We start from the raw sequence: 24,721 nt of genomic DNA, 5'->3' as shown, positions 1-24,721 counted from the left end.
TATACAGCTTAAAAATAGAAAGGGGATATTAAATAAATATATTTTATATGAATCTTAGTAAAGGTAAATTTATTTTATCAACTAAGAGAAACTAAACAATTTTTATATAACAAGTATAAAATAAATAATATTACTCCGGTTCTTTGTATTCTTTCCATTCTTCAGGGTTCACATCATAATCAACCATTATTTTTCTAAGTCCCCACCAGGTATTTAAAAATCCTATGTCTATAGCGCGCTTATGTACTGACAATATTGATGGTTTTAAATATTTACAGTTTGCTTGGTATGCTTTTATATCATCATTAAATTCGTCAATCCAGATGACTGAAAACAAAAACAAATTCAGTCTTTTCACGACGCCCAAATTATAACATTTTTCCATATATTCTAGGTGTTGTACAGCAGATGGGTTCCGCACGGCTGGTGAGATGTACAGCATATTGTTGGAGCAATCGATGATTTCAGATCTGTAACTGGTTTCGTCAGGATTGGTTAATGCGCAATAATATGCACAACTAGCAGTTACTGTCATCAACGTGCTTTTTATCGGATTCGCTCTTGCATATGTTCCAATGCCCACAGTCGACTCAAAATAATCCTTCGCCACGCTCTCCCAGTACAGTTTCCAACGTTCAACAATTGTACCACGGAAACGTTCGGGAAACGAAAATCGGCTAGGAGTTTGCTTCAGGCTGCTGCTACCCACAACAGTACTGTATAATTTGTTCGATCGGCGAACGCAGATCATGACTGCGGACTTCCAAGTAAACGCTCTCAAGTCTCAAGAGTCAGGACGTCATCATTATATATTTGAAGATTTCGGTTTTAGACGTTTGAACAAAATATTATCTGTCGGTTTGCGACACAGTAAGTAAAAATAAAACTACAGTTTATACCGAAAAGTAAGAATCAAGTATTAATACAATTATATACAAAATATTACAAATCTTTTTTATCAGTTTATCAACTGACTGTTTTTTATCATTTATCACAGTACGATTTTTAAGGTGAATATACGGTAAATACCATGTTTATACCATGTATATTCGCTTATGTTGGTAACGACCACAGATCTGCCAACGTTCCCCGTTATCAAGAGCCGCAAACGGTATCGCGATAACAACAAGCCAAGTGTCTGGAGGATTCCATTCCGGACTTAAACTCCTGGAAGCTGTTTTTTGGTAGTGTTAATATTTATTATTTTCTTATCCATTTGAGTGTTTGACAACTATAAGTTTTGAGTTTTATTTTAATTTATTTTTTTTTAATGGCAGTCTTTGTACCTTGTGCAATGATTTTATTATAATAAAAATTATTTTTGTTAAATAAGTTATTTCTTTAGCACACTTCACTCTTGACCGTCTCAAAATGGTCAACCCAATCGAAATACCGCTAAAGGACTCGGACGAGGTATGTAGTGTTGTTACCTTAACTTTAAGGCTTAATGTATCACTTAAGTATCTTCTTCTTCTTCTTCTTCTTTGGCTTTCTACAGGCGTTTTAGGCCCATTGCCACAGCAACTATTTGCCACCACTTTTCTCTATCTTTTGCCATTTCTTTCTCATTCCATACTTCCAGCATCTTCAAGTCTTCTTTTATTTTATCTATCCATCTTTTTGTCTGGGTCGCTTTGCATTTGGTTTCCATGTGGTTATTTGTCCAATTCAGTATACAAATCAAAAATGAATTTTGGGTCTATTATAGTTCCCAGCCATCAAATTTATAAATGTTCATATTTTCAATACATACATTTACATATTTTAATGTACTTACTATTTAATAAGATAATTAAACAAATATGTTTAGAATTAAAAAATAAATATTAATAACTAATTATGGTGGTATATTATTGTGGATGTTGTCTTCAAATATAAAAGTTATGTTTGATAAATCATTAAAATATAAAATAATGATACACTTTCTATAAAAAGATTAGTACTAAGTTGCCAATATTTAGTTAAAATTGCATTTTCTTATCTAAATTAAATAATATTTTGTATATTTTTACCTAATTAAAGGGTTTAAAAATATATATTTTTTAAAATTTTATTTAATAGATTAATCGATTATAAATAAGTGGTTTTTTGTTTTTCATTAACAATTATACACTGGTAAGCTTGAGAAATAGTTACCTTGTTCCTGATTTAAACTTTAGTATTTTTATTTTATACTTTAAATGAAAATAAATTGTGTTAATTATTAAACTATATTATAGTTGAGATTATCTCAAAATGTTGGTTAATTTTTAAAAATAAATTATTATTCATTAATAAATAATATTATTTTTAACACCGAAAACTCGCCATGAATCACTTTGTATTCTTCTTTATTGTTTTCAGACATATCTATCATTTTTGTTGCTTGTAATTCACTATAGTCTAATATTAGTAGAATGTTCAACAAATATTTTATAAATATTATGTTTATGAAAAGAATTTGATAGAATGATAGGATTTTGATTAATATGTTTAATATGATTAATGTTTAAATTTCTTTTTTAGGTTATTGAAATACAACTGGACAAGCTGCCAGAGCATGATGAAGTACTTGGCATTTTAAAGTCTGAACATTCAAATTTACATATATGGGTTAATTTAGCTGTATGTATTGTTTATTAACACATTAACCGATTTAAGCATCAATATAGAATAACTTTTTTTATAACAAATTTTAGTTGGAGTATTACAAAAGAGGAAATTCAGCTGCTTTAGTCAGGTTATTAGAATCATCACGTAGTAATGCCAGTTTAGAATACAAAGATAGTGATAAGGATCAAATGAGAGCTCTAGATATGTTAGCGGCATATTATGTACAAACTGCTAATCGAGAAAAAAGTAAAGATAAACGCCGTGAGCTTTTTACCAAGGCCACAACACTTTACACAACAGCGGATAAAATTATTATGTATGATACGGTAAGAATGTGGTTTTATTTTGTGTATTGTATCTACATGTTATGAAAATTTAATTGAATTGTTTTCAAATTTATAGAATCATTTGTTGGGTCGCGCTTTCTTCTGCTTATTAGAAGGTGATAAAATTGAGCAAGCAGATGCTCAGTTCAATTTTGTTCTGAATCAATCATCCAATAATATACCAGCTCAATTAGGCAAAGCATGTATTGCATTCAACAGAAAGGACTACAGAGGAGCTCTAGCCTATTACAAAAAAGCATTGCGCTCCAATCCTCAGTGTCCAGCTGATGTCCGATTAGGCATGGCACATTGTTTTTTGAAACTAGGAAACATAGAAAAAGCTCGATTAGCATTTGAACGTGCTTTGCAGTTAGACTCCAAGTGTGTTGGTGCATTAGTAGGTCTTGCTATCATGAAGTTGAATGGCGAAAATCCTGGTGACATCAAATTGGGTGTAAATATGTTGTCAAAAGCTTATACAATTGATACAACCAATCCAATGGTGTTAAATCATTTGTCCAATCATTTTTTCTTCAAAAAAGATTATACCAAGTCTGAGTTACTTGCTAGACATGCTTTACAAAATACAGAGAATGAAGCTATGAGAGCAGAAAGTTGTTATCAAATGGCAAGAGCTTTCCATGTTCAGGTAATAGGGTTTTTTTTTTTTTTGTTTAATTAACATAATTTTAATGTGATATTATGAAATTTTCAGAATAATTATGACCAAGCATTTCAATATTATTATCAAGCTACTCAGTTTGCTCCGGTTACATTTGTACTCCCTCATTATGGTCTTGGTCAAATGTATATTTATGGAGGCGATATGGAAAATGTAATATTTTGTAATACATTTTTTCTCTACATCAATTTATTTACATTTATTTTTTTGGAATTTATTCAGGCGGCTCAATGTTTTGAAAAAGTACTTAAGGCTCATCCAGGAAATTATGAAGCAATGAAAATCCTTGGTTCATTGTACGCTGATTCAAAAAATCAACAGAAACGAGATATTGCAAAAAGTCATTTAAAAAAAGTATGAATTTTAAAAATAAAAAATAAAAATGTAAAACTTATTTCTATTTTATGACCTAGGTTACTGAACATTTCCCAGACGATGTAGAAGCTTGGGTAGAATTGGCTCAAATATTAGAGCAATCAGATTTACAAGGATCATTAGCTGCATATGGTAAAGCTATGGCGTTAATGCGCAACAGTGCAAATAGTTACATTCCACCTGAAATACTAAACAATGTGGCTGCATTAAATTATAGGTATGACTTATGTCAAAGTCAAAAAAATTATTAACATAAAAATATTGAACTATTTATTTATAATTATAGGCTTAACAATATGGATGAAGCTCGTTCTAAACTTGAAGAATCTTTGAGTTTGTCAAAGAAAATGGTCGAAGCTGACCCACAGCATTATAATTCTATTGCAGTTACAACTACGTACAATTTGGCAAGAATTTTCGAAGCCCAATGCCAGTTTCAAAAGGCAGAAACTTTTTACAAAGATATTCTCAAGGAACATCCTAATTATATTGATTGTATTTAAACTATTTAATTTAGTTTTATTTTATGTTTGGTTTATTAATATATTAAATTGCAGGTTATTTACGTTTGGGTTGTATGGCTCGAGATCGTAACCAAATTTATGAAGCTTCTGATTGGTTTAAAGAAGCATTACGTATAGACACTGAGCATCCTGATGCATGGTCACTACTTGGAAATTTACATTTAGCCAAAATGGAATGGGGTCCTGGGCAAAAAAAGTTTGAACGTGTACTGAAGGTGAGTCAAAATTAAACTTGTTTATAATTCAAATATAGTAACATAAATAACTGTTATTGTCTTAAGAATCCATCAACATTAAATGATTCATACTCATTAATTGCCCTGGGAAATGTTTGGTTGCAAACTCTACATCAACCAACTAGAAATAAGGATCAGGAAAAAAGACACCAAGATTTGGCATTGCAGTTTTTCACAAAAGTATTGAAAAATGATCCAAGAAATATTTGGGCTGCTAATGGAATTGGTTAGTTATTAATGATTATGTATAAAATTAGGCTAGTCTCATAAATCGTGTAGTTTTTTTTAAGCTGTGTTATGGTAAGACGTAAAAATATTATTTAACATCATACACGATGCAGTTTTAAAAATAATTAAAATTTTATTTCATATTACACCAGTATAATAATAATACAATTAAGTGAAATTATTATTATTATTCAAACATTATTTTGCTGGGAAGTAATATTACATATTTTGTATCATATTTTAAGATATTTTTATAAATACATTTTTAATAAAAATATCTAACGAATAACAACTAATCAAACGATTAGTTAAAACTAAAACTAATATTATTAAATTCTGATATATAACAATTTTATTAAGAATAATTATGTGTATTAAGGTTGTGTCATGGCACATAAACATTGTATAAATGAGGCAAGAGATATATTTGCTCAAGTAAGAGAAGCTACTGCTGATTTTTGTGACGTCTGGTTGAATATTGCACATATATACATTGAACAAAAACAGTATATTAGTGCCATTCAAATGGTACGTTGGAATTTTATTCAGATTAAAAATTTGATATTAAACATGACTCAATATAATTTTTATAATATATTATAGTATGAAAATTGCATGAAGAAATTTTTCAAACATGATAGTGTTGAAGTACTTCAATATCTTGGTCGTGCATACTACAGAGCAGGAAAGTTAAAAGAAGCAAAAACGGTGTTTTTGAAAGTGAGTAAACGTAATTATTTGTTTTATTAGCTAATCCAGTCATATGCAATTTTTATTTGATGTTAGGCTCGAAGGGTCGCTCCTCAGGATACAGTTATAATTTACAATATTGCTTTTGTTCTACAAAAACTAGCAGCTCAAATACTGAAAGATGAAAAATCAAACTTGAAAGATGTACTGAAAGCTGTACATGAACTTGGATTGTCTCATAAGTATAATAACAGTTTTTTTTTTTAAATATTATCTTTAAATACTATAATATGTATTATTTTTCAGATATTTCCAATATTTATCTGTTCATGGTGACCGTATGAGATATGATGTTAGTTTGGCTGATATTGAAGCCAAACAGTGTCAAGATTTACTGTCTCAAGCACAGTACCATGTGGCACGAGCACGTAAAATGGATAACGATGAGCGTGAAATGCGTCGTAAACAGGAAGAGGAACGAGAATTATTCCGTATTAAACAAATTGAGGAGCAGACTAAAGCATTGCAAAAACAAGAAGAACAAAGAAAAGAAATGTTGTTGAAACGCCAAGAATATAGAGAAAAGACCAAGAATGCGTTGGTATTTGATCCTGTTTTAGAAAAACCTAAGAGTAAAGGTAAACGTCGTGAAAACTATGGTTCAGATTCTGGTGGAAGTATTGCATCTGAACCAGGTGGAAACAGAAGTCCTAAACCTACTAAGTCTAGCAAATCAAGGAAAAGGTAATATATTTATTATTATTATGCATTAATTAATTTTATGCGATTATAATTTTATGTTATAATCAAATACTCATATCCTACTATTTATTTATTATAAAAAAAATAATATTTTATTGTCACCAATGTCAAGTACAGTATTATGCATGTTTGCTAAATAAAGTAAACATTTTGTAGAGAATATCTACAAATACTCAATTAAAAAATATGTATATAGTAATTAATAAAACTACATTATTATTTTAATGTAGTGGTGGTGCTGGTGGTGATAAAGAAAAGAAAAAGAGAGGTGCATCAAAACGGAGGAGAGATAGTATTGGATCAGGAGGGTCTGGTGGAAGTGATAGAATTGCATCAAAGAAAGGGCGTTCAGTAAGTTTTTATTTTGAATAGTATACATAAACAAAATTGTCTAATAAAACATTTTATGTTTAGTCTACTAGTAATAAGAAGGGACCTGTGTTATCATCTAAACAGAAACTCAGAGTTGTATCCAAAGCAACTATATCTACTAGTGAGGATGATAGTAGTGATGGTGAAGTAAAAAAACGAATTTCTGGACAGTTAGTATAATACTTTATTATTATTATAAATTCAAATTGTAATTCATTAATTGTTAAACATAATATTTAAAATTATTTTTTCAGTGGTTCAAAGAATACTAGAATATCCCGTTCAAGGTAAGTACTATTAATTTTTAGTATGATATCATTTGCATACATCTCGTACTATGTTCTACTTCACCATAACAATTAATAATGATATAACTGTTACAGCTCGGGATCTCGTTCACGTTCCGGTAGTCGTAAATCCAGAAGCCCATCAAGATCTCGGTCTGGTTCACGTAGATCTAGATCTAAAAGTGTTTCACGCAGCCGTTCAAGATCTAGATCTCAATCAGGTAGTAGATCTCGATCTGGTAGCCGTTCACATTCCGGCAGTCGATCTCGATCAGGAAGTCGTTCTCCTTCACGTAGTCGTTCAAGATCCAATAGCCGATCTAGGTCTCGCTCAGCATCTGGTTCTAAATCGCGTTCACAATCTCGTAGTAAATCTAAGTCAGTATCAAGATCACCAGCACGATCAAAGTCTGGTAGTCGTTCTGCTTCTAATTCACCAGCTCGCTCAAGAAGTAGATCTGTATCTAATTCACGTTCCAAATCTGGCAGCAGATCTCCTTCTAGATCTAGGTAAATATAGATTTTTATAGTTTACTTATATAGCTAGAATCATATTTTAATATTATATATTTTAGAAAATATTAAATGTCATCTAAATCAATAAATCAGTTGACTTTTATTTTTAGTTAGATTTCTTAATGGAGTATATAATTCAGTGAAACCTTTAATTTCAATAATAAATATTTTTTTTGGGGGGGGGGGGACACCCTAAAATTGACCTTTAATAGGTGGTTTCATTATAGTATATTTTATAGTTTATTTAAACTTGAAAGGCCACATTCCCTTTTTTAGATGTTAAAATACTGATGAAGTTTAAAATATTATGTTTATAGATAATTAATTATTCATTATTTTAAATCTGGATTGTATGACTTACCAGCAGTATGTTGATTAATATAAAATTATTTATAATTATTAACTTTGTTATTATATGTATATGTTTTATAGGAGCAGGTCAGGTTCTAGATCCGGTTCAGCTTCACCAGCTACATAATTACATTTTATAATTGAAAAACTTAATATTATAAATAATTTTTAAAACCTTACATTATTATTATATAATTTTCAGTTTTTGTTGACATGTGTAATTGTTATTCATATCAAACTACAATTGAATGGAATTTTAATCACAAAATATACATATTTTTAAAATTATTGCATAGCCAACATTAAATTTTGTTGTAGATACTCAGCATACATATATTAATATGTATTTATCTGTGTATATATTTTAAATTGTATAAAAATTTTTTCGTAAATACAAATAATTATATTAAGTATTCAATTAGAAATCAAGTTTCTGTAATTTTTTAATTAGGGTTTTCAAACATTTTTATTTTATTTATTCAACATTAAAAAAAAAAAAAAAACAATTAATTTATGTTAATCAATAATGGTTTTTTTTTTTTTGTCCGAATTAGTTTTACTTTAATTTGTGTGACTTAATTTCATTGTACATTAATAAGTAAGGATATTTTAATTATTCTTTTTGTCACTAATAACAATTTTCTGTTACTTTCAATATAGTATTAACTCCTTGTTGTTGTCTGACTAACAATGATTAGGTGGATAATAACAGACTGAATAGGAAAATAATTGTTGTTAATGTAATAAATAACTATACTTTATATTTTTATTGATTATTTTATTACTTTTATTTTAGTATTATTTATGCTCTGATGATATTGTCTTCAATGGGTTGTGACAGCTTTCTCTACCAGTTTATTGTATTGGTCTTCATTTCATTATCATACTTTAGTTCAGTGTTTCTAAACTGGGGACTCGGGATGCCACAAAAAACTAGTGTACCGGGAACATGAATTGGTCTCAGATATTCTGTAAAATTATTAAAAATATAACAGTATTATATAGGGTGTTCCAGAATTTTATAAAATGTCCAATGTTACGATTTCCATCATCTATTCACTATTGACTAGCGACATATTGCACTTTCCTCCATATTCTGCAAAATAATATTTAAAAATCGCCTAAATTTTTTCTTTCAAAATAATACTCCTTTCCGCATTATAAGTTTGGTTTTTAGTGAAGTTTAAGCAAGGCTGGGCAAAAGTTAATGATTTTTTTTAACTTAGTTAAGTTAAGTTAATATGCATCAATAAGAAAAAGTTTAAAGTTAAAAGTTTATACATATATTTTTTAAACTTTTTAATAAGTTCAAAGTTAAAAAAAAGTTATTTTTTATATGTTAGTGTTAGGTTAGGTTTATTTATAATTTAATTATTTATAAAATTTTATAGATTTTATAGATTTTATTAAAAATAACTCGTTATTTATTAAGTTAATATAAATAAACATCAATTAAGTTAAAAATTAAGTTAATGAAAATTAAATTCAAAAAAGTTAAAATTAACTTAACTTTAATTTTTTAACTCGTTTATGCCCAGGCTTGAGTTTAAGTAAGACATATATTAAGCTGATAGGTAGACCAAGCATTGAATATTAATGTATTACAAAAATTCAAATTCAACATAATATGTATTTCACTGTCTAGGTATCTGGTATATACTATAACCATTATAACCATATCAATAGCTACTGCGTTTTATAATATAAATATAATATAAGAACAATAATAAAATTAAAGAAGTGAGTAAAAATGCTCTACTGTATTGTAGGTCACAATAATGGATGTATTAAATTTTAATCCAATGATAGATATCATAGCATATGAAAAACGATTCTGAACAGAAATGACCAGAATACCTCAAAATTTAAGTACTTTTATAATTATTGTAAGCCAAACATATGAAAAATCTCGAATTACATTTTCAACTATTAGTTAATTAAACAACATTTTTTATACATTTTAATTACAAAATTTATTTAATTAATATTTGCAAATATTCATGATTTTGACAAATTTTTGTCAATATTTGAACTTCAAATGCTAATAAAAAAAAATCGTGAATATGTATTCTTATAATTTTTTAATCACTATAAGAATAACTATTTAAGGAACTTTATATTAAATTTTCAAGTATTTTGATTGGGCCAAAAAAATTTTATCGACACTTCAAAAAAAAATTTTCAGAAAAATTGAAAATTTTAGTTGTCTATAAATTTCTCAAAAAAAGTCAAAGTATTTTGAAAATTAAATCATGTAAAGAAAATGCCAATCTAAATATCTGCTGAAAATTTTCATCTATGACTTATATTTTTGAATAATAACAAATATTTAAAATTGTTTAAGAATAAATCGTTATCGTTATACGCGATTTCGTAAAAATTTAAAATTCAAACGCACTTAAAATTGTTCCTATAATGATGCTTTAAGTTCTCTATAGTTACTTGAAGGAAAACTATGGAAAACTTATTGTTGAATTTTTTAATCTTAGATATAAACACAAACAATTTTATGATTTTTCAACTACAAAATTACTTGCAAATGTTTCAGATTTTGACATAGGTATGTCGTAAAAATTTCATCTATAAACGCTTATAAAAAAATTGTGACTTATGATTTTTGATTTTTTCTTAAATTCAACAAGAACAACTTCTAAGAAACCTTGTATTAAATTTTCAAGTTTTTATAGGCACCTAACATTTTTTTATCGACACTACAAAAAAAATTCTCAGAAAAATCAAAAAAATAAATATTTATTAAATAAATATTTTGGAAATTTAACTGATAGATAACACTAATATAAACATTTAGTGAAAATTGCCATCGGAAACCACCACCGAAGTTTGAAATTGAAGCATTATTTCGACAAGTTTTGTCTATGTCACTATGTATTCTTAATATAATATGTAATATTCTTAATACATATAATTTTTGAATCACTATAAGACTAACTAATGAGGAACTTTGTATTAGGTACATTGCTAAGTATTTTAATTTAGCCAAAAAATTGAATCGATATTTATGATAAAAAGAACTAAACAAAAACGAATATTTTAAATGCCTATAAATAACATTAAAATAAGCAAAATATTTTGAAAATTGAATCATGTATAGGTAAAGAAAATGCTAATATCTAATTAATTGACCAAATTTTTTACTGTTATACCTGACAGTGTACTGGAGGTTTGAGTACTACTTTTGTTAGGGAACATGTCCAATATTTGGACATTTTCAGATTTTTACTAAAAAAATTTATTTGTATCAAAACACATTATTTGGTGTGAAAACGAAACATATCTACGTGCTCCTATAGTATGTACCTAATAGAATGTGTATCTTTATTTCATTTATTTCGAAATGGGAACATAATAAGTTACACAAAATACATTTTGTGTCTCTCCTATAAAATTTGAATTTCGACTTATATGTATTTTGATATTATATAATATAATAAAATAATTGTTTAAAGTATGTAGTTAAACAATTGCCTACGACTAACCTCAGAATGTGTATAGGTGCTCATAGAATCTACGATGAATCAATAATTATTGTCGACGTATATGAAATGTGCAGACAACTGACAACGGCTCGGTGCTTGAACGGTCCTGCAGGGTTTGAACTTTTGAAGTGTAGATCACTGCGTTCGAACTACGACTGACGAATCTAATCTCGAAACTCGGGTAGTTAAAAATTAAGATACGGTAAAATGAATTCAATAATAATAATAACCAATAGAAAAGTAGCATTGTAAGTCTTCAGCGCACTGATTGGCTGTGCGATGCGAAACCCCACAGAATGCCACGCCCAATTTTGTTGCTCGATAATCATTATTATTGTTATTGATTTAACGACGTTATATTATTATTTAATTATTATATAATATTTTCTGATTGTAAGAATAATGATATTAATGTGAAAAAAAAATTATTTTTATGTATATTTACGAAAATTTATAAACATCTTAAATTATTATTATTTTGCATATAGGTATAATAGGTACCCAAAACGTACACTTTATAGCATTTTATGATCGAAATGACTATAAGACAAAGAAATAGTCCCACAATTTAAAAACAACTATTCACGGAGACAGAGTACGCGGGTGACACAGCTACCTAAAGGTAGTAGAAAATATTTAAAATCGTTATCGTTACACAATATCGTAAAAATTTGAACTTTAAACGCTTATAGAATAAAATTATGAAAAACGATTTTTGATTTTTTTTTTTAAGTAGGTACAATAAGAACGGTTTATGAGAAACTTTGTATTCAATTTTCAATTTTTTTGGGCACTCAAAATTTTTTTAAAAAAAATACTCAGAAAAATCGAAAATTTCAGTTGTCTATTAATAGGTAGCTTAAAAAAAAAAAATCAAAATATTTTGAAAATGTTATCGTGTATACTATTACTGTACAATAGTAGCTATATACATACATACCTAATATAATAAATAATACTGTTTTTAAGTAATGTAGTTATAATAATATGTATAACACACGTTTTCGTGACTGGTCGACAGAGGCGGGTTATTGGAGAAATATTGAAGACAAATCGGTACACTAATCCATGAATTATTTTAGTAAGTAAATAATTTATTTATGTGTGATGTGTATATATATATGGCTGATCAACAGTGATAGTGATGGATGGAAGAGGAGTAATTAAGAGGTATAGGTAGCCTTCTCATTTTTTCACATTTAACGAGTATTAGATATATATCATTTTATTATTATTATTATATTTTTTTATAATTGTAAATTTGTAATATTAGAGCAATACATTCCGGAAATAAAAAAAATTCTTCAATATAAATTAATTTAAATTAAAAACTTTTTGATTTTTACTTTTACATAAATATATGTTTGATTATTATAAACTAGTAATACTACAGTCTATAGTTACCCATCAGTCCCTTTGTTATTTAGATATATATCAAATATCATTGTCTTATTATTATTATTCTAAGATAGGTGAATATAGGTAATATTTTTAAATAAAAAAAAAAACGAAAATGTTTAAAATATTGATAGGGGAGTGTTGTTATACCTACGGATTAGTTTGATCCTCAAATGTGAGCTTTATTCAAAAATATTTAGATCTCCATCATCCGTAAACTTTTATTAAATTATTTGCACCTACACTATACATCTGTTGTTTTACCCGAGAAGAAGTATATATAAAACTAGTTAATGAATTAAAAACAATTTTTTTTTTATAATAAGTAGGTATACAAAATTCAAGTAAGAAATTATTCTCATAATAGAAAATCCAAAATGCGTTTTTACTAGGATACCTGACTGACATTTACATTTTTTCTGAATAGTCCTGACATTAACCACTATATATATATATATTATATAAGTAGCGATACATAAAATCTCTGACGCGCAACTCAATCAAAAATACACTCGAATATAGGTATATTAATATTATTAAATGTATAAATGTAATAACAACAATAGTAATAATAATAATCATAAAATAACGAATAACATGATTAATAATAATGAGTAAATAATGGTAAATATTATAAACAATAATAATTAAAATACTAAATAATATGCGTAATTTATATTATACGGGTAACCTAAAAAGTTATCAATGTAGACACTACGACAATAACATGTAGTGTCTTAACGCCGCGTTGTGCCCGTCATTAACACTATATAAGGTATAGCTATAACTATAGGTATAATATATTAACACTGTCTTTTGAACTTTTTAATACATTTTCTATATTTAATAGGTACCTACGGGTTACGATTACCGCGGGAGAGCTACAAACGGTTGTAAAGTTCGGGTACTTATTATATAAAGTCGGAATAAAACGTCATCGAGTTTCTCGAAGATTCTATATAGGAGAATAGGGTCCGCGCGCATCTGCAGCTGCAGTATTAATTCGTGTAAATATTTTAAAAAACCAACAAAATCGTAACAATATCACGCGTACGAGCCCGGGTACAACCTATATTATATATAATACTACTGTATAATATGCTCGGAAAAAGCTCCAAATCATTACCAGCACCGCGCGGGGGGGCACGAGGGATACATAGGCAGGAGCGTTTACTGCTGAGTACGGTCATCTGCAGCTGCTGCGGTGGCGTTCTCTCGGCCGACGTCGATCGTCTGCACCCTGGCGCTGTCCCCGGGCAACAGGCTCAGCTTCTCGGGTTCCGTGTCCGGCATGATGATGCACATGAACGTCTTGCCGGACGCCCTGTCCCGCGGGTACACCGTGACCGGCGTGAACGTGACGTCCGGGCCGCCGTCCACGTACTCGCACAGCTTCCGGTGCACGTCCGGGAACTGGTGCCGGAGCTCGACGCCCCTCTGCCGGAGGTGCCGCTGCACGTTGACGAAGCACACGCGGCGGGCCGTGCGCACGTCCCGCCGGTCGCGGCCCGGCAACGAGGTCAGTATCAGAGTGTCCGGGCCGCCGCCGCCGCCGCCACGGTCGTCCGCGGTCGCGGCGGCCGCGGGTTCCGACGAGGCGGCTTCGGAGGCGCGCAGGCTCTTGTCCAGGTGCATCTTGGCGCACTTGTACACCACGTGCCGCTCCCACTGCACCGGTCCCGGGCCCGGCACCTCGCTCAACACGCACACGGACACGTGCAGCACGTACCGCGTGTCCGGATTGTACGTCTTGCACAGCTGCGCCAGGGCGTCCAGTTCCGGGTCGATGTCCGTCCACTTGGCGTACACCGGTTCGCAGTGTATGTCGTCGCCGCCGCCCCGCACGAACTTGTCGGCCAGCTCGACGCCCGAGAAATAGCACTTGACCGCTCCGCGACCGTGCGTCAGGTAACCTCGCCGGGCGATCGTGGACAGCCGCTCGGAGCACCGGTCGTTGGTCCGGATCGCTTCCACGATGGACGGGCACAGCGAGGCCGTGCGCCGGTCCAGGCACGTCTTCCGGTGGTTCTGCCAGTGCGCGCGCCGGCAACGCCTCGAACAGTACATGTGGTTGCAGTTGTGGCACATCTTGAACGTGCGCCGGGCCTCGGAAACGGTGGCCGTCAGCCGACACTCCGAGTACCGGCAACGGATCGCTCCGGCGGGGGCCGCCTGTTGTTGTTTTTTCGGGGGCGTCGACGCTGATGCTGCCGCTGCCGCCGACGCGTTACCTGAAACTGTGTACGCGTCACGCGCACGCGATTCGACGAGGATTAGAAGATTATAATAGCTAGTATAATATTATGCAACGACTCTAATGTTATATAAACTGCACGTTGTATAAACAGGTGATTTTTTTTTTTTTTTTGATTTTTTTTACTTGTCCCAGAGACGGGTTCTCGAACGCTTTGAACTCATCGCGGGGCACGTTCGAGATTAATCGAATTGTTCGAATGGTTTATCGGTTCGGTATATAGAATCGAGTTCGAAACGTTCGGGTTTAAAGACAGATTTTATTTTTCGCGAGTGTCACGCGGTCTCATTGGCTATCGTGCTTTGCTAAGTTCCGAGTTCAAACGTTCATAAAAAAAAAAAATAAGTTTAACAAATCCTTATTTTTTTTTCCTTCAAGTTTTTAAAACGATACTATATAGCACACAAACACGACTAAAGACTATAATAATATAAATATACTAATACGACACAATAATATAATATTTCCTAGTCTACTAAAATATATAATATATATAATACATAAAACGTTCACACAGCAACTACGGTTGAAAAATAAATAAATAGAAATAATACCGACGGAATGACGGGGGAAAACAATTTTGATTTTGTCGTTGTTGAGATTTCTATACAAACGCATTTTTAACACACTTACACGTTGGCCGTACCTGAAGCAGCGTAGGGCCTTCGTCTAAGGTTCCTACCGCTGCTTTCGTCGGCATCGCTACCGCGACGGTGTTGATGGGGTAGGTGGTGATACCTAGCATTATTAGCGGTCGTCCCTTGGAACTGCAACCCTAATAACGAGTTTAGTACGTCATCCATAGTCGTCGAACCGGGACTTGGCCGATCTGTAATTATTCGTGCCAAAAAGTGAATTCTCAACAATCGCAAAAGAAATAAAAAAAAATTCTCTCAGTATAGTATAATAATAATAGTCAAAATTAATTTTAATGAACGACATGATAAAGCTCAATATTTTACAGCAGGTTGAAAACAATATAATAAATAATGCATATGGCGCAGTGAAATAATAAAAATCGCGTTGAGAAAACACATGCACGAAATGGCACTATAGAATATACAATGGAATGGCAAAATGCACAATCAAAAGTTTAGTTTTTTCGTACCTAATCACAATTGTTTAGGAAACATTATAAAATAACGACATAAAACAATAAAAAAATTGAATTTAGCTGAGTAAGCAATTTATTTTTAAACATTTAAAAATCGTAAACAAAATACACTATTTATTATTGTCTTATGGTTATAATTTTGTTGAGGGGGTAAAAACAGGCGCGTCTTAGTCGGCTTACATTATAGTATTTATAATAATATAATATATAATGTTTAGATAAAAAAAGTACATGTAATAAAATAATTTGCATTATTATACTTAAACAATATTGTTTGATGTACTTATGCGGCTATTATAATGTAATTACAAAACTTAGTAATAGATTTTGTGTATCTAGTGAACAAAATATTTATTAGGTAGAATAATAAAGTTTTGTTGACAAGGTAAAAGAAAAATATAAAAATAAATTTAATGCAATTGTTGATTACATTAGAAACTACTCTAAATTAAAGACATGGGGAGAAGGATAAATTATTTGAAAACATCAATATTTTATTGAATTATATCCGAAATAATGACATTTAAATGTAAAAAAATTATAAATTATCATAATAATATAATGTATAAGGTTGAAATAGGATTGCTTAAACATTAAATTATTAAAATTGTTCAAATAGTATGTAAAAAATTTTAAAAATGTAAAATTCAATCAATAATAAAAAAAATAAAACAGGCTTATGGTACCTATATTGACCATGCTTTAAATATTTTTGGGTAAAAACTTAACTTTGAAGTTTGAATAACAAATATTTAGTTCACTGGTCAAAAAATGATTACATCATTATGTTTGAAATTTGGAAAATTTTATAATTAGACACTAAAATTAGCTTATCATTAAATCATATAATATGTACATAATAATGTGATAAAAAAACATTTAACTAGTAACATTAAAAAGCAACATACATATTATATTTATGATATAGAATATAATTTATAAATAATTATAAATTTTGTAAATCAAATACAAGAGTATATGATGAATAAATATTTGTATACAACAATGTTTTAAAGGTTCTACTGAAATGATGATAGTTTGCAGCACCGAGGGAAGTATGTGAGATATATAAAAAGGTCATCTTTGTAGTAATATCTAATTTCAAAGTTTGTTTATTATTTAATAATAAATTATTAATAAACATCATGAATAAATAAGTATAATAAGTATAAATTATGATTCATGAAAATAAATATATTGTTAGGTTCCTAAAAACAATATAATACATTTAAAAGCCTATTCAAATTCATGAATTTTTAAAATAAATTTACATATCATATTGAAACTAATAACGCAGATAGTATTGCACATATACTTAATAAATTATTTTTTATGAACATATACAAAAGACTGTCATTGTTAAGAATGTCTTATTATGTTAGGAAATTTTAAAATAGATTTCAAGTAGTCTCCATAAATGGTTAGATAAAATATTACAATTGATCTAGCACCATATATTCATATATTAATTACAGTTATTAATGTAAATAATGAAAAATATATTTTCAATTTCATAATATGTTTAGCTCCATATAATATACACAGTACACTGCAAAAGCAACATAAAAATTAACTTTAAAAAATAACTTATAAGACTTGTCAATATTTGACAATATTTGTATACAATGTATAGGTTTATTAAAAATATATACTTCACTTGTTTTTATTTTGTTTTATTTATAATGTCTTAGTTCATTATAAATCAATTGGTTTTATAATCAAGTAACAAATAATTTCTTATTTAAAGAAATATTTACACAAAAATGTATTGAAATGTCCCAGTGAGTTTTCCTTTTAATTAAATATTACCTTTTTTTTTTCATTATAACATTGACAATTGAAATCAATTAATTTATACTAAAAAGAATTAAACATACAAAAAATAATCATTAATTTTGTCATGCTCTACGTTTTCATTCAGCTTATTTATAAATAATAATAAAAAAAATAATCTACAATGTTTAAATTTTGCTCGAGTGCAACATACATAAAAAAAATAAAACATTATTAACAACTAACTCGCTTATACTAAAACGAAAACAAATTACAAAATAAATAAATAAAATCTAAAGGTAGTCCAACAAAAGCTGTTCAAGTGCTATATCATATGATATTGTTTCGATAAGCATTTTATCGGCTTCTACACAGCAGGCAGTGTCCAATTTTTTGTACGTGGCAGCTAGCCTTGTCTACGTATATTCACACTCACCATTGACCCAACTACCATTGTTTTGAGTTTGTCTGACAGATGTAGCTTTTCGATGTGACGGTGGTGTACTTAATTCTGATGGTGGTGTGTCTCTTGTTAGACTAGGACGCTTGTTGCCCACAAATGAACTTTCCAGCCAACATAAGCGACCTGTGCTACCTTTGAATGATGGGCATCTAACAATAAAAACAATTCAAAATATTCAATTCATTATATTTTTACATTATTATGTAGCTAATTTTTACCTAGATGGAGTATCCTGATCAGTATTCAGCCTTTCTTTACTTCCATCCGGTGTTGACGACGATACATAGTTGGCTATAGCTGATGTTACTTCTTTAATTGATGACTGTACTTCAGATAAGCTTGTTTGGCATGTCTTTATAACAGAGAAATAATAATCAAAAAATAAATAAAATAGATAACTAAATACATAAATTAATTACTATTGAAAATTGAAATATGTGATTTATTTCATGTTTTTAATTAATGTATTTATTTTATGACAAGTATTCATAATGTCAGATTTTCACATTGATTATCCCTGTCAATGAAATATTATAACTTATAAGTATTAAAATCATAAACTGCAGATAGTTCTCATCTTATAGCTCTTCCATCATTAATGATCTATAAATCTATGATATTTTTAAATATTAATTCTGTTTGGAGATGGTATGAGTTATAGGTGTTACATACGAAAGGTAGCTATTGAGAATCATCTGTTTAATATTATACTATTTTATCTGTTTACTTAATCTATTAAATTAAAAGAAAATTTATTAATTACAAAATCTACGCAACAGACTTAAAATTACTAAAATAATAAAAAGTGATTGTGATGCTTTGTTATAACTTAAAATAATTACCTGTTCATGTTGTTGTTGAGCAAGTAATCCAGCAGCAAGTCGTTCGGCTGGGGTTCTAGGTTTGGACAATTTTTCCTGAGATCTCCAACCCAAATATGGTTGACGATAGTTAAATGATGATCGTGTGGAACTACAAGGAGATGTACTATTAGAATTTGATCCATTCAAACGGCTAGTACTCCAACGCGAGAAATTCTTAGTTGCAGCATGCGTTTGGGGGCTAAGTAGTGTATTATCTGTAACAACAATACATTTTTAATTTTAAACAGAAAACGAACATTTACATTTTTTATTTTAAATACTACTTACTGTAATTAGAATACATTTTTGGTGACTGCGATTGATTTGACGATAGACTAGACATACTGGTTGTATAACCAGCATCACTATGTCTCTTCAAAATAAATCCTTGAGCCGGTACATTGCATGTCTTGTACCATTCAGGAAGATTGAGTCTTTGTAAAGAACGCTGTATGCGCAACTCATGTTCAGAGAGTATCCGTTCACCACTGTTGACATTTACCTTACGAAGTTCATTTTCAGGAGCCTAAAAATAAAAAATAGACATTTCATTAGTTTGAAATTAGTAGGAATTAAAAAATGCACAAACGACACCACTAAGACACTGACACTATAACGGTATACTGGATTTTCATAACGATTCTTTTTTATGCGAAATACAGACAATGGTAATCGTTTAAGGTCCCAAATAATACGACTCTCAATATAAGCGTGCATTGATTTTGTGAATAAATATTCATCTTCGTCCAACCATTTTCCAATACTGTCCATGTTAAATTTTAAAGAAACTTACGAAATTATATTTAAAGAATGACGCAGATCACCAAAAAACTACTCGAAAATATTAATGTAATTTAAAACAATGTTTTATAAACTCAATTCCGTTCAATCAGAACACTGTACAACGTCTAAAATTGCAACGACCGTTATTCCCTATTTTTCTGTTTGATTGTTAAAGTGTTATCGGGGCCTACATCAATTACCTAATTACCTTCCTCACCAAAGGTCGGTGTACAATCGTATAAATTATTTTTAGATAATAGAGGTACCTATATACACTGTACATTAAATTGTAGTTATTGGTTTTAATCATGAACTAAGATATGAACCTTTAACGAAAAGTTGTTTATTGATAAATAATCAGTATAAGCATTACCTATACTAATATGATATAAATTATAGACGATTTGTAAATATTTGTATCAAAAGTCCAAGATAGACGATAGTATATTAATTTATTACTATTTGAACATTAAATTTAGTCACATCGTTCTGTGTGTTAGGCTTAGGATGGTCCAAAATTTATTATTTCAAAGAAACATAATAAATAAGGATAAACTAACTGTTAAAACCAAAAAGTTGAAATCCTTTACTCCTATTGACAACTTTGGTTTTATGTTTAATTAAATATACAATTAAACTAAAGTTGTCCCTAATAATTTTATAAAGGGCCTCCAAACTAAATCAAGATATTCAGATATAAATGAACTATGAAATGTATAATATACGATTAAATAATGTTATATTTAATTTACTATTTTCGATAATTGTATAATATGTATATAATATACTACCTATATACACTACACATACAAACGTAATAATACCGAAAATAATAATTAAAATATATTTTATACAATTTATAATTTACAAAAAAAAAAAAAAAATTAATACTAAATCGACTTCTCAAGAGAACGCGAGAACTTCACACCCCGTTTGGATTATATACTCAGTCTTATAATAACATAGCACATTGTAAGTACGTTCACAAAAATCAATTTTACTCTTTACTAATATTTTTTTTAATTAAAGCGAACCGACAAATTACTTATACAATATAAAGATAATAATATTATCTAAGGAATATCGGAGACTTTTCAATTTTCATAATATACTTTAATTTTAAAGTAATACAATTATTTAAAATGTACAAAAAACTATACAATTTTGATGTATTGATGTATTAATATGACATTCAAGTTCCAATGTTATCAATACATCCTGTATGTGATGTACATTGTACATGTAAGTATTCTTACTATTTATTACCTATGTGACATATTTATTGGTTAAATAATAAATTATTCTTGACTTTTTGTAAGCGTTCAAAGTAATGTATAAACATGATAGAGTAGTTTCTTCATAATACTATTTCCTAATTACTAAAATGGTCACAACTCGTATACTATTTTTATCACGGACGTATTTCGGATTCATGTTTCATCCGTTCAACATAAACACCATGAGATTATTTAAAAAAAAATCTTTTGGAATGTGTCTTACTGGGAGTCGCTATTTACATAATGACATTAGACTGTATATAATTAAAGAGTTTATTTAAATATAAATTTCTGAAGAATGTAGGCAGGCATATTAAAGAACTTGGATATTTTAAACAGAAATATATTTATTTATCTATTAATAGTAATCATGAAATATATTTAATGATTTATACATCTTAATATCAAATTTGAATTTGTTTGATAAATAAAAAAAAAGATCAAACATTACCATGTTTTAGGTCAATGGAACCGAGTGAAATGGTGACTACATAAGACGTAGGTAACGATCGATTCCATTTTTTATAATTATTTTACTAGACCCACGCAATGGTCCCTGCATCACCACATAATATTTAACAGTATGACCCTTCATTTAGCACAATGATGTCATATGATAGATGATAGTGCACGTATAATATTAAATAACTAGATATTAAAAATTATAAGCAGAATAAATAGTAATAAGTACTTTATATCATCAAACTAACCAGATGTTAATGTTGAAAATATATTTTTATTATTTACCATTTATATTCTTATAATATAAATCTAAATAAAAATATTTACATTGTACCATGTATAAAAAAACTTTAGTACGATACATAAAATAAATTATTTTAATGTTTCTAAAATTTAGTACTACAATAATATTAATATAGATACATATCAAAAATAAAATAACAATAAAATCATAAAATGAAAATAGTGGAATCTGATTAAAAAAAACTTTTTCCTTTATAATCGTTATCAGGTAGGTAAACAATACACATGAATGTCAATCATGGTTGAATCAATTTCGATCGTATAACAATTAATAAAGTAGACAACCTTATTGAATAAGTAGGTCACCTTATATACCTTATATATGTATAGTAAATAGTATACTTTAGAAAACATTTAGGTAAACTTAACACGCAAAAATGAAATAAAAATTTAAACACCAAAATAATCTATTAATAAAACCAAAAATAAATTAAAATACCATTACATTTGAAAACCAATTAAGCAATAAAAATTAAATAAAGTGGGCAAGTAGGTAACCGCTCTAGTACAATAGGTGTCGAGTTTACATACTCATTGATTGGGTATTTGGGTTCTTGCAATATATAGTGTAATAGATATTAAATTTCAATTTAATGATATACCACCCTATCATCGTATACGGAAAACGATTCTGAAAGGAGACGGTGTAATTTATTGGTAACCATGGTTACTGAACAATATTATTTTAGTAGAAATATTACAATTTAGTAAAAGTAATACATTTTTTTGTTTTTCCGATTATTTTAAAAATAATTTTTACTTCTTATCTTTGGTAGATCTACCAAACTATAAATTATATTAGGTACCGGAAACCTTTTTCGAGAAGTTGATGATAGAGTATTTTTTCTACTAGAAAAGTGTCTATAAAATGTAGACTTAAAAATAAAACATACATCATAATAATAAATCAATACATTTATCTCTACTTACATTTAAAATCTAAAAAAGTGCATAAAGTTCAACGATATCTTTTAGGAATAATTTAATTTATTTTAAGTTTTTATAATTTCGAAATTACCCAACAATTAAATATATATTAATTGTTTATGTAATATGATGCAATATAAAAATATAAAAGTTAACTACTAGGGCAGTATATGGTGCATAAAATAATAATAATAGCAGATAAATACATTAAGATAATGACTATTTGCAACCTACGAAAATGTTTTAATGAACACAACAAATTTAACATATATGTATAAAATACCTCGAGATTTTTTATCTTACAGCGGTACAGATAGCACGGCTGTTTAATTTGATAAAAGTCCATATGAGTAAGAAGATATTACTTGAAATGTGGGTAGTACATATTTTTTCTGTGCAGCAAAGACCATGTATAGGCTTTAGCAGACTGCAGTTCTAAAGAGACTTTAAAACAATACACGGAAGGGCTTGACGTTTGACAGTAATCAAACCGACTCCGCCTACTCGGCTTTTGTCTTTAAATATTATAGCGTGAGCCATATTTTATTATGACTCTACAGTGTTATTCGGATACTAAATATCATGGCAAAACGTGAAAGTAAATTATTATTTATATACTTAATAATTTACTTGTTTTAATTAATTACTACGTTATTATAATTTTTAAATACATTTCCTATGCCTTATAATAAGAAGGTTCATGCATTGAACCTTCCAAAGTGTAGATCACAAATAGCTTATATCCTCGTGGCTTGTATTAATAAATTAGGAATCTTATAAAAATGTTGGATATTTTTTTTTTAATAACGTTTCAAGACTTCAACTTTTTAAACAGAAAACAGATGATACTAGCGAAAAAATAATACAACAATTACAATTTTTAAAATTTTTTGTGGATAATGTAATATTATGGACAATACCTATACTCAATTAATTTATAACTCAAGTGTAAATATTATCAATACCTATACAAATGATAGGTACTTGTAGGAATATGAAAATAGAATATTTTACTATTCAAATAGACGGATTAGATAAGAATCGCACTTAAACAATAATTGCTAAAACGAACAAATTAGTAAAAGTTTATAATTATAATTATAATATGTATTATGCAATATAATATACAAAATATCAATACTGTTTAAGTAATATAATTCTTCGATGTAGTTAAAAAACGACAATAATAAATAACAATGATAAAAATAATCATACAGATCAATGATTTATATGGTTAGAAATTAGAACAAATTGTATGCAATCACTCTGTACATAGTTAGTTATCTCTAAGTTACAAACTGGCGGTACCGCCTACCTGTCACGATGAGCCCTAGTTTGAGCTGACACACACGACATTGTCAAACAGCGTGCGCGAATAGAGGAGAAGGGAAGGGAATTACAAGGTGAACTTTTATTTCAAAACCGTTTTTAACACAGCTATAGCAAAGTAAGTTATATCAGTAATTTATGGAAAGTTGTGGTAAGGGTTGCAGTTTGATTATTTATAGATGATTCAATAAACTTAACTATAATAGAGTAGGCGAAGTGTCTTTTTATATGTGAACAACGTGGGTCATATTATTTACATATATGTATCATACATAATAATATATTATACATATCATATTATTATGTTAGTGACATTAAGCTACTCAAGATATTAGGA

The 24,721-nt window shown here is 29.2% G+C and overlaps 4 protein-coding genes across 4 annotated transcripts in view; 2 read left to right on the top strand and 2 right to left on the bottom strand.

Moving 5' to 3' along the window:
* Positions 1–24,721, top strand: part of LOC114127841 (mitochondrial-processing peptidase subunit alpha) — a 108,703-nt gene that overhangs the window by 41,290 nt on the left and 42,692 nt on the right. The gene's annotated exons all lie outside the window — the stretch shown is intronic.
* LOC114127808 (mitochondrial import inner membrane translocase subunit Tim29) lies at positions 53–951 on the bottom strand. The gene has a single exon (XM_027992140.2). It carries the CDS (start codon positions 749–751, stop codon positions 131–133), a length of 621 nt encoding a protein of 206 aa, XP_027847941.2. The 5' UTR covers positions 752–951; the 3' UTR covers positions 53–130.
* LOC114127807 (RNA polymerase-associated protein CTR9 homolog) lies at positions 1,116–8,706 on the top strand. The gene is made up of 19 exons (XM_027992139.2): positions 1,116–1,413; positions 2,506–2,604; positions 2,679–2,918; positions 2,995–3,567; positions 3,634–3,753; positions 3,823–3,954; positions 4,014–4,192; positions 4,262–4,470; positions 4,533–4,714; positions 4,781–4,961; positions 5,343–5,491; positions 5,567–5,683; positions 5,750–5,895; positions 5,960–6,397; positions 6,646–6,766; positions 6,830–6,957; positions 7,042–7,074; positions 7,171–7,584; positions 8,023–8,706. Exons 1-19 carry the CDS (start codon positions 1,372–1,374, stop codon positions 8,066–8,068), a joined length of 3,549 nt encoding a protein of 1,182 aa, XP_027847940.2. The 5' UTR covers positions 1,116–1,371; the 3' UTR covers positions 8,069–8,706.
* LOC114127852 (uncharacterized) overlaps positions 13,044–24,721 on the bottom strand; it is a 34,802-nt gene continuing 23,124 nt past the window's right edge. Inside the window, 6 exon segments of the mRNA XM_050202598.1 lie at positions 13,044–15,073; positions 15,737–15,919; positions 18,414–18,589; positions 18,659–18,792; positions 19,283–19,518; positions 19,592–19,829. Of these exon segments, the coding sequence (XP_050058555.1) occupies positions 14,007–15,073; positions 15,737–15,919; positions 18,414–18,589; positions 18,659–18,792; positions 19,283–19,518; positions 19,592–19,829 (2,034 nt within the window). The 3' untranslated portion in view covers positions 13,044–14,006.

This window comes from Aphis gossypii, chromosome 3, assembly GCF_020184175.1.
Source record: "Aphis gossypii isolate Hap1 chromosome 3, ASM2018417v2, whole genome shotgun sequence".
In the NCBI taxonomy this organism is placed as follows: Eukaryota; Metazoa; Arthropoda; class Insecta; order Hemiptera; family Aphididae; genus Aphis; species Aphis gossypii.
Note: the sequence above shows the minus strand (reverse complement) of the source record. Positions and strands in the feature narration are given on the sequence as shown.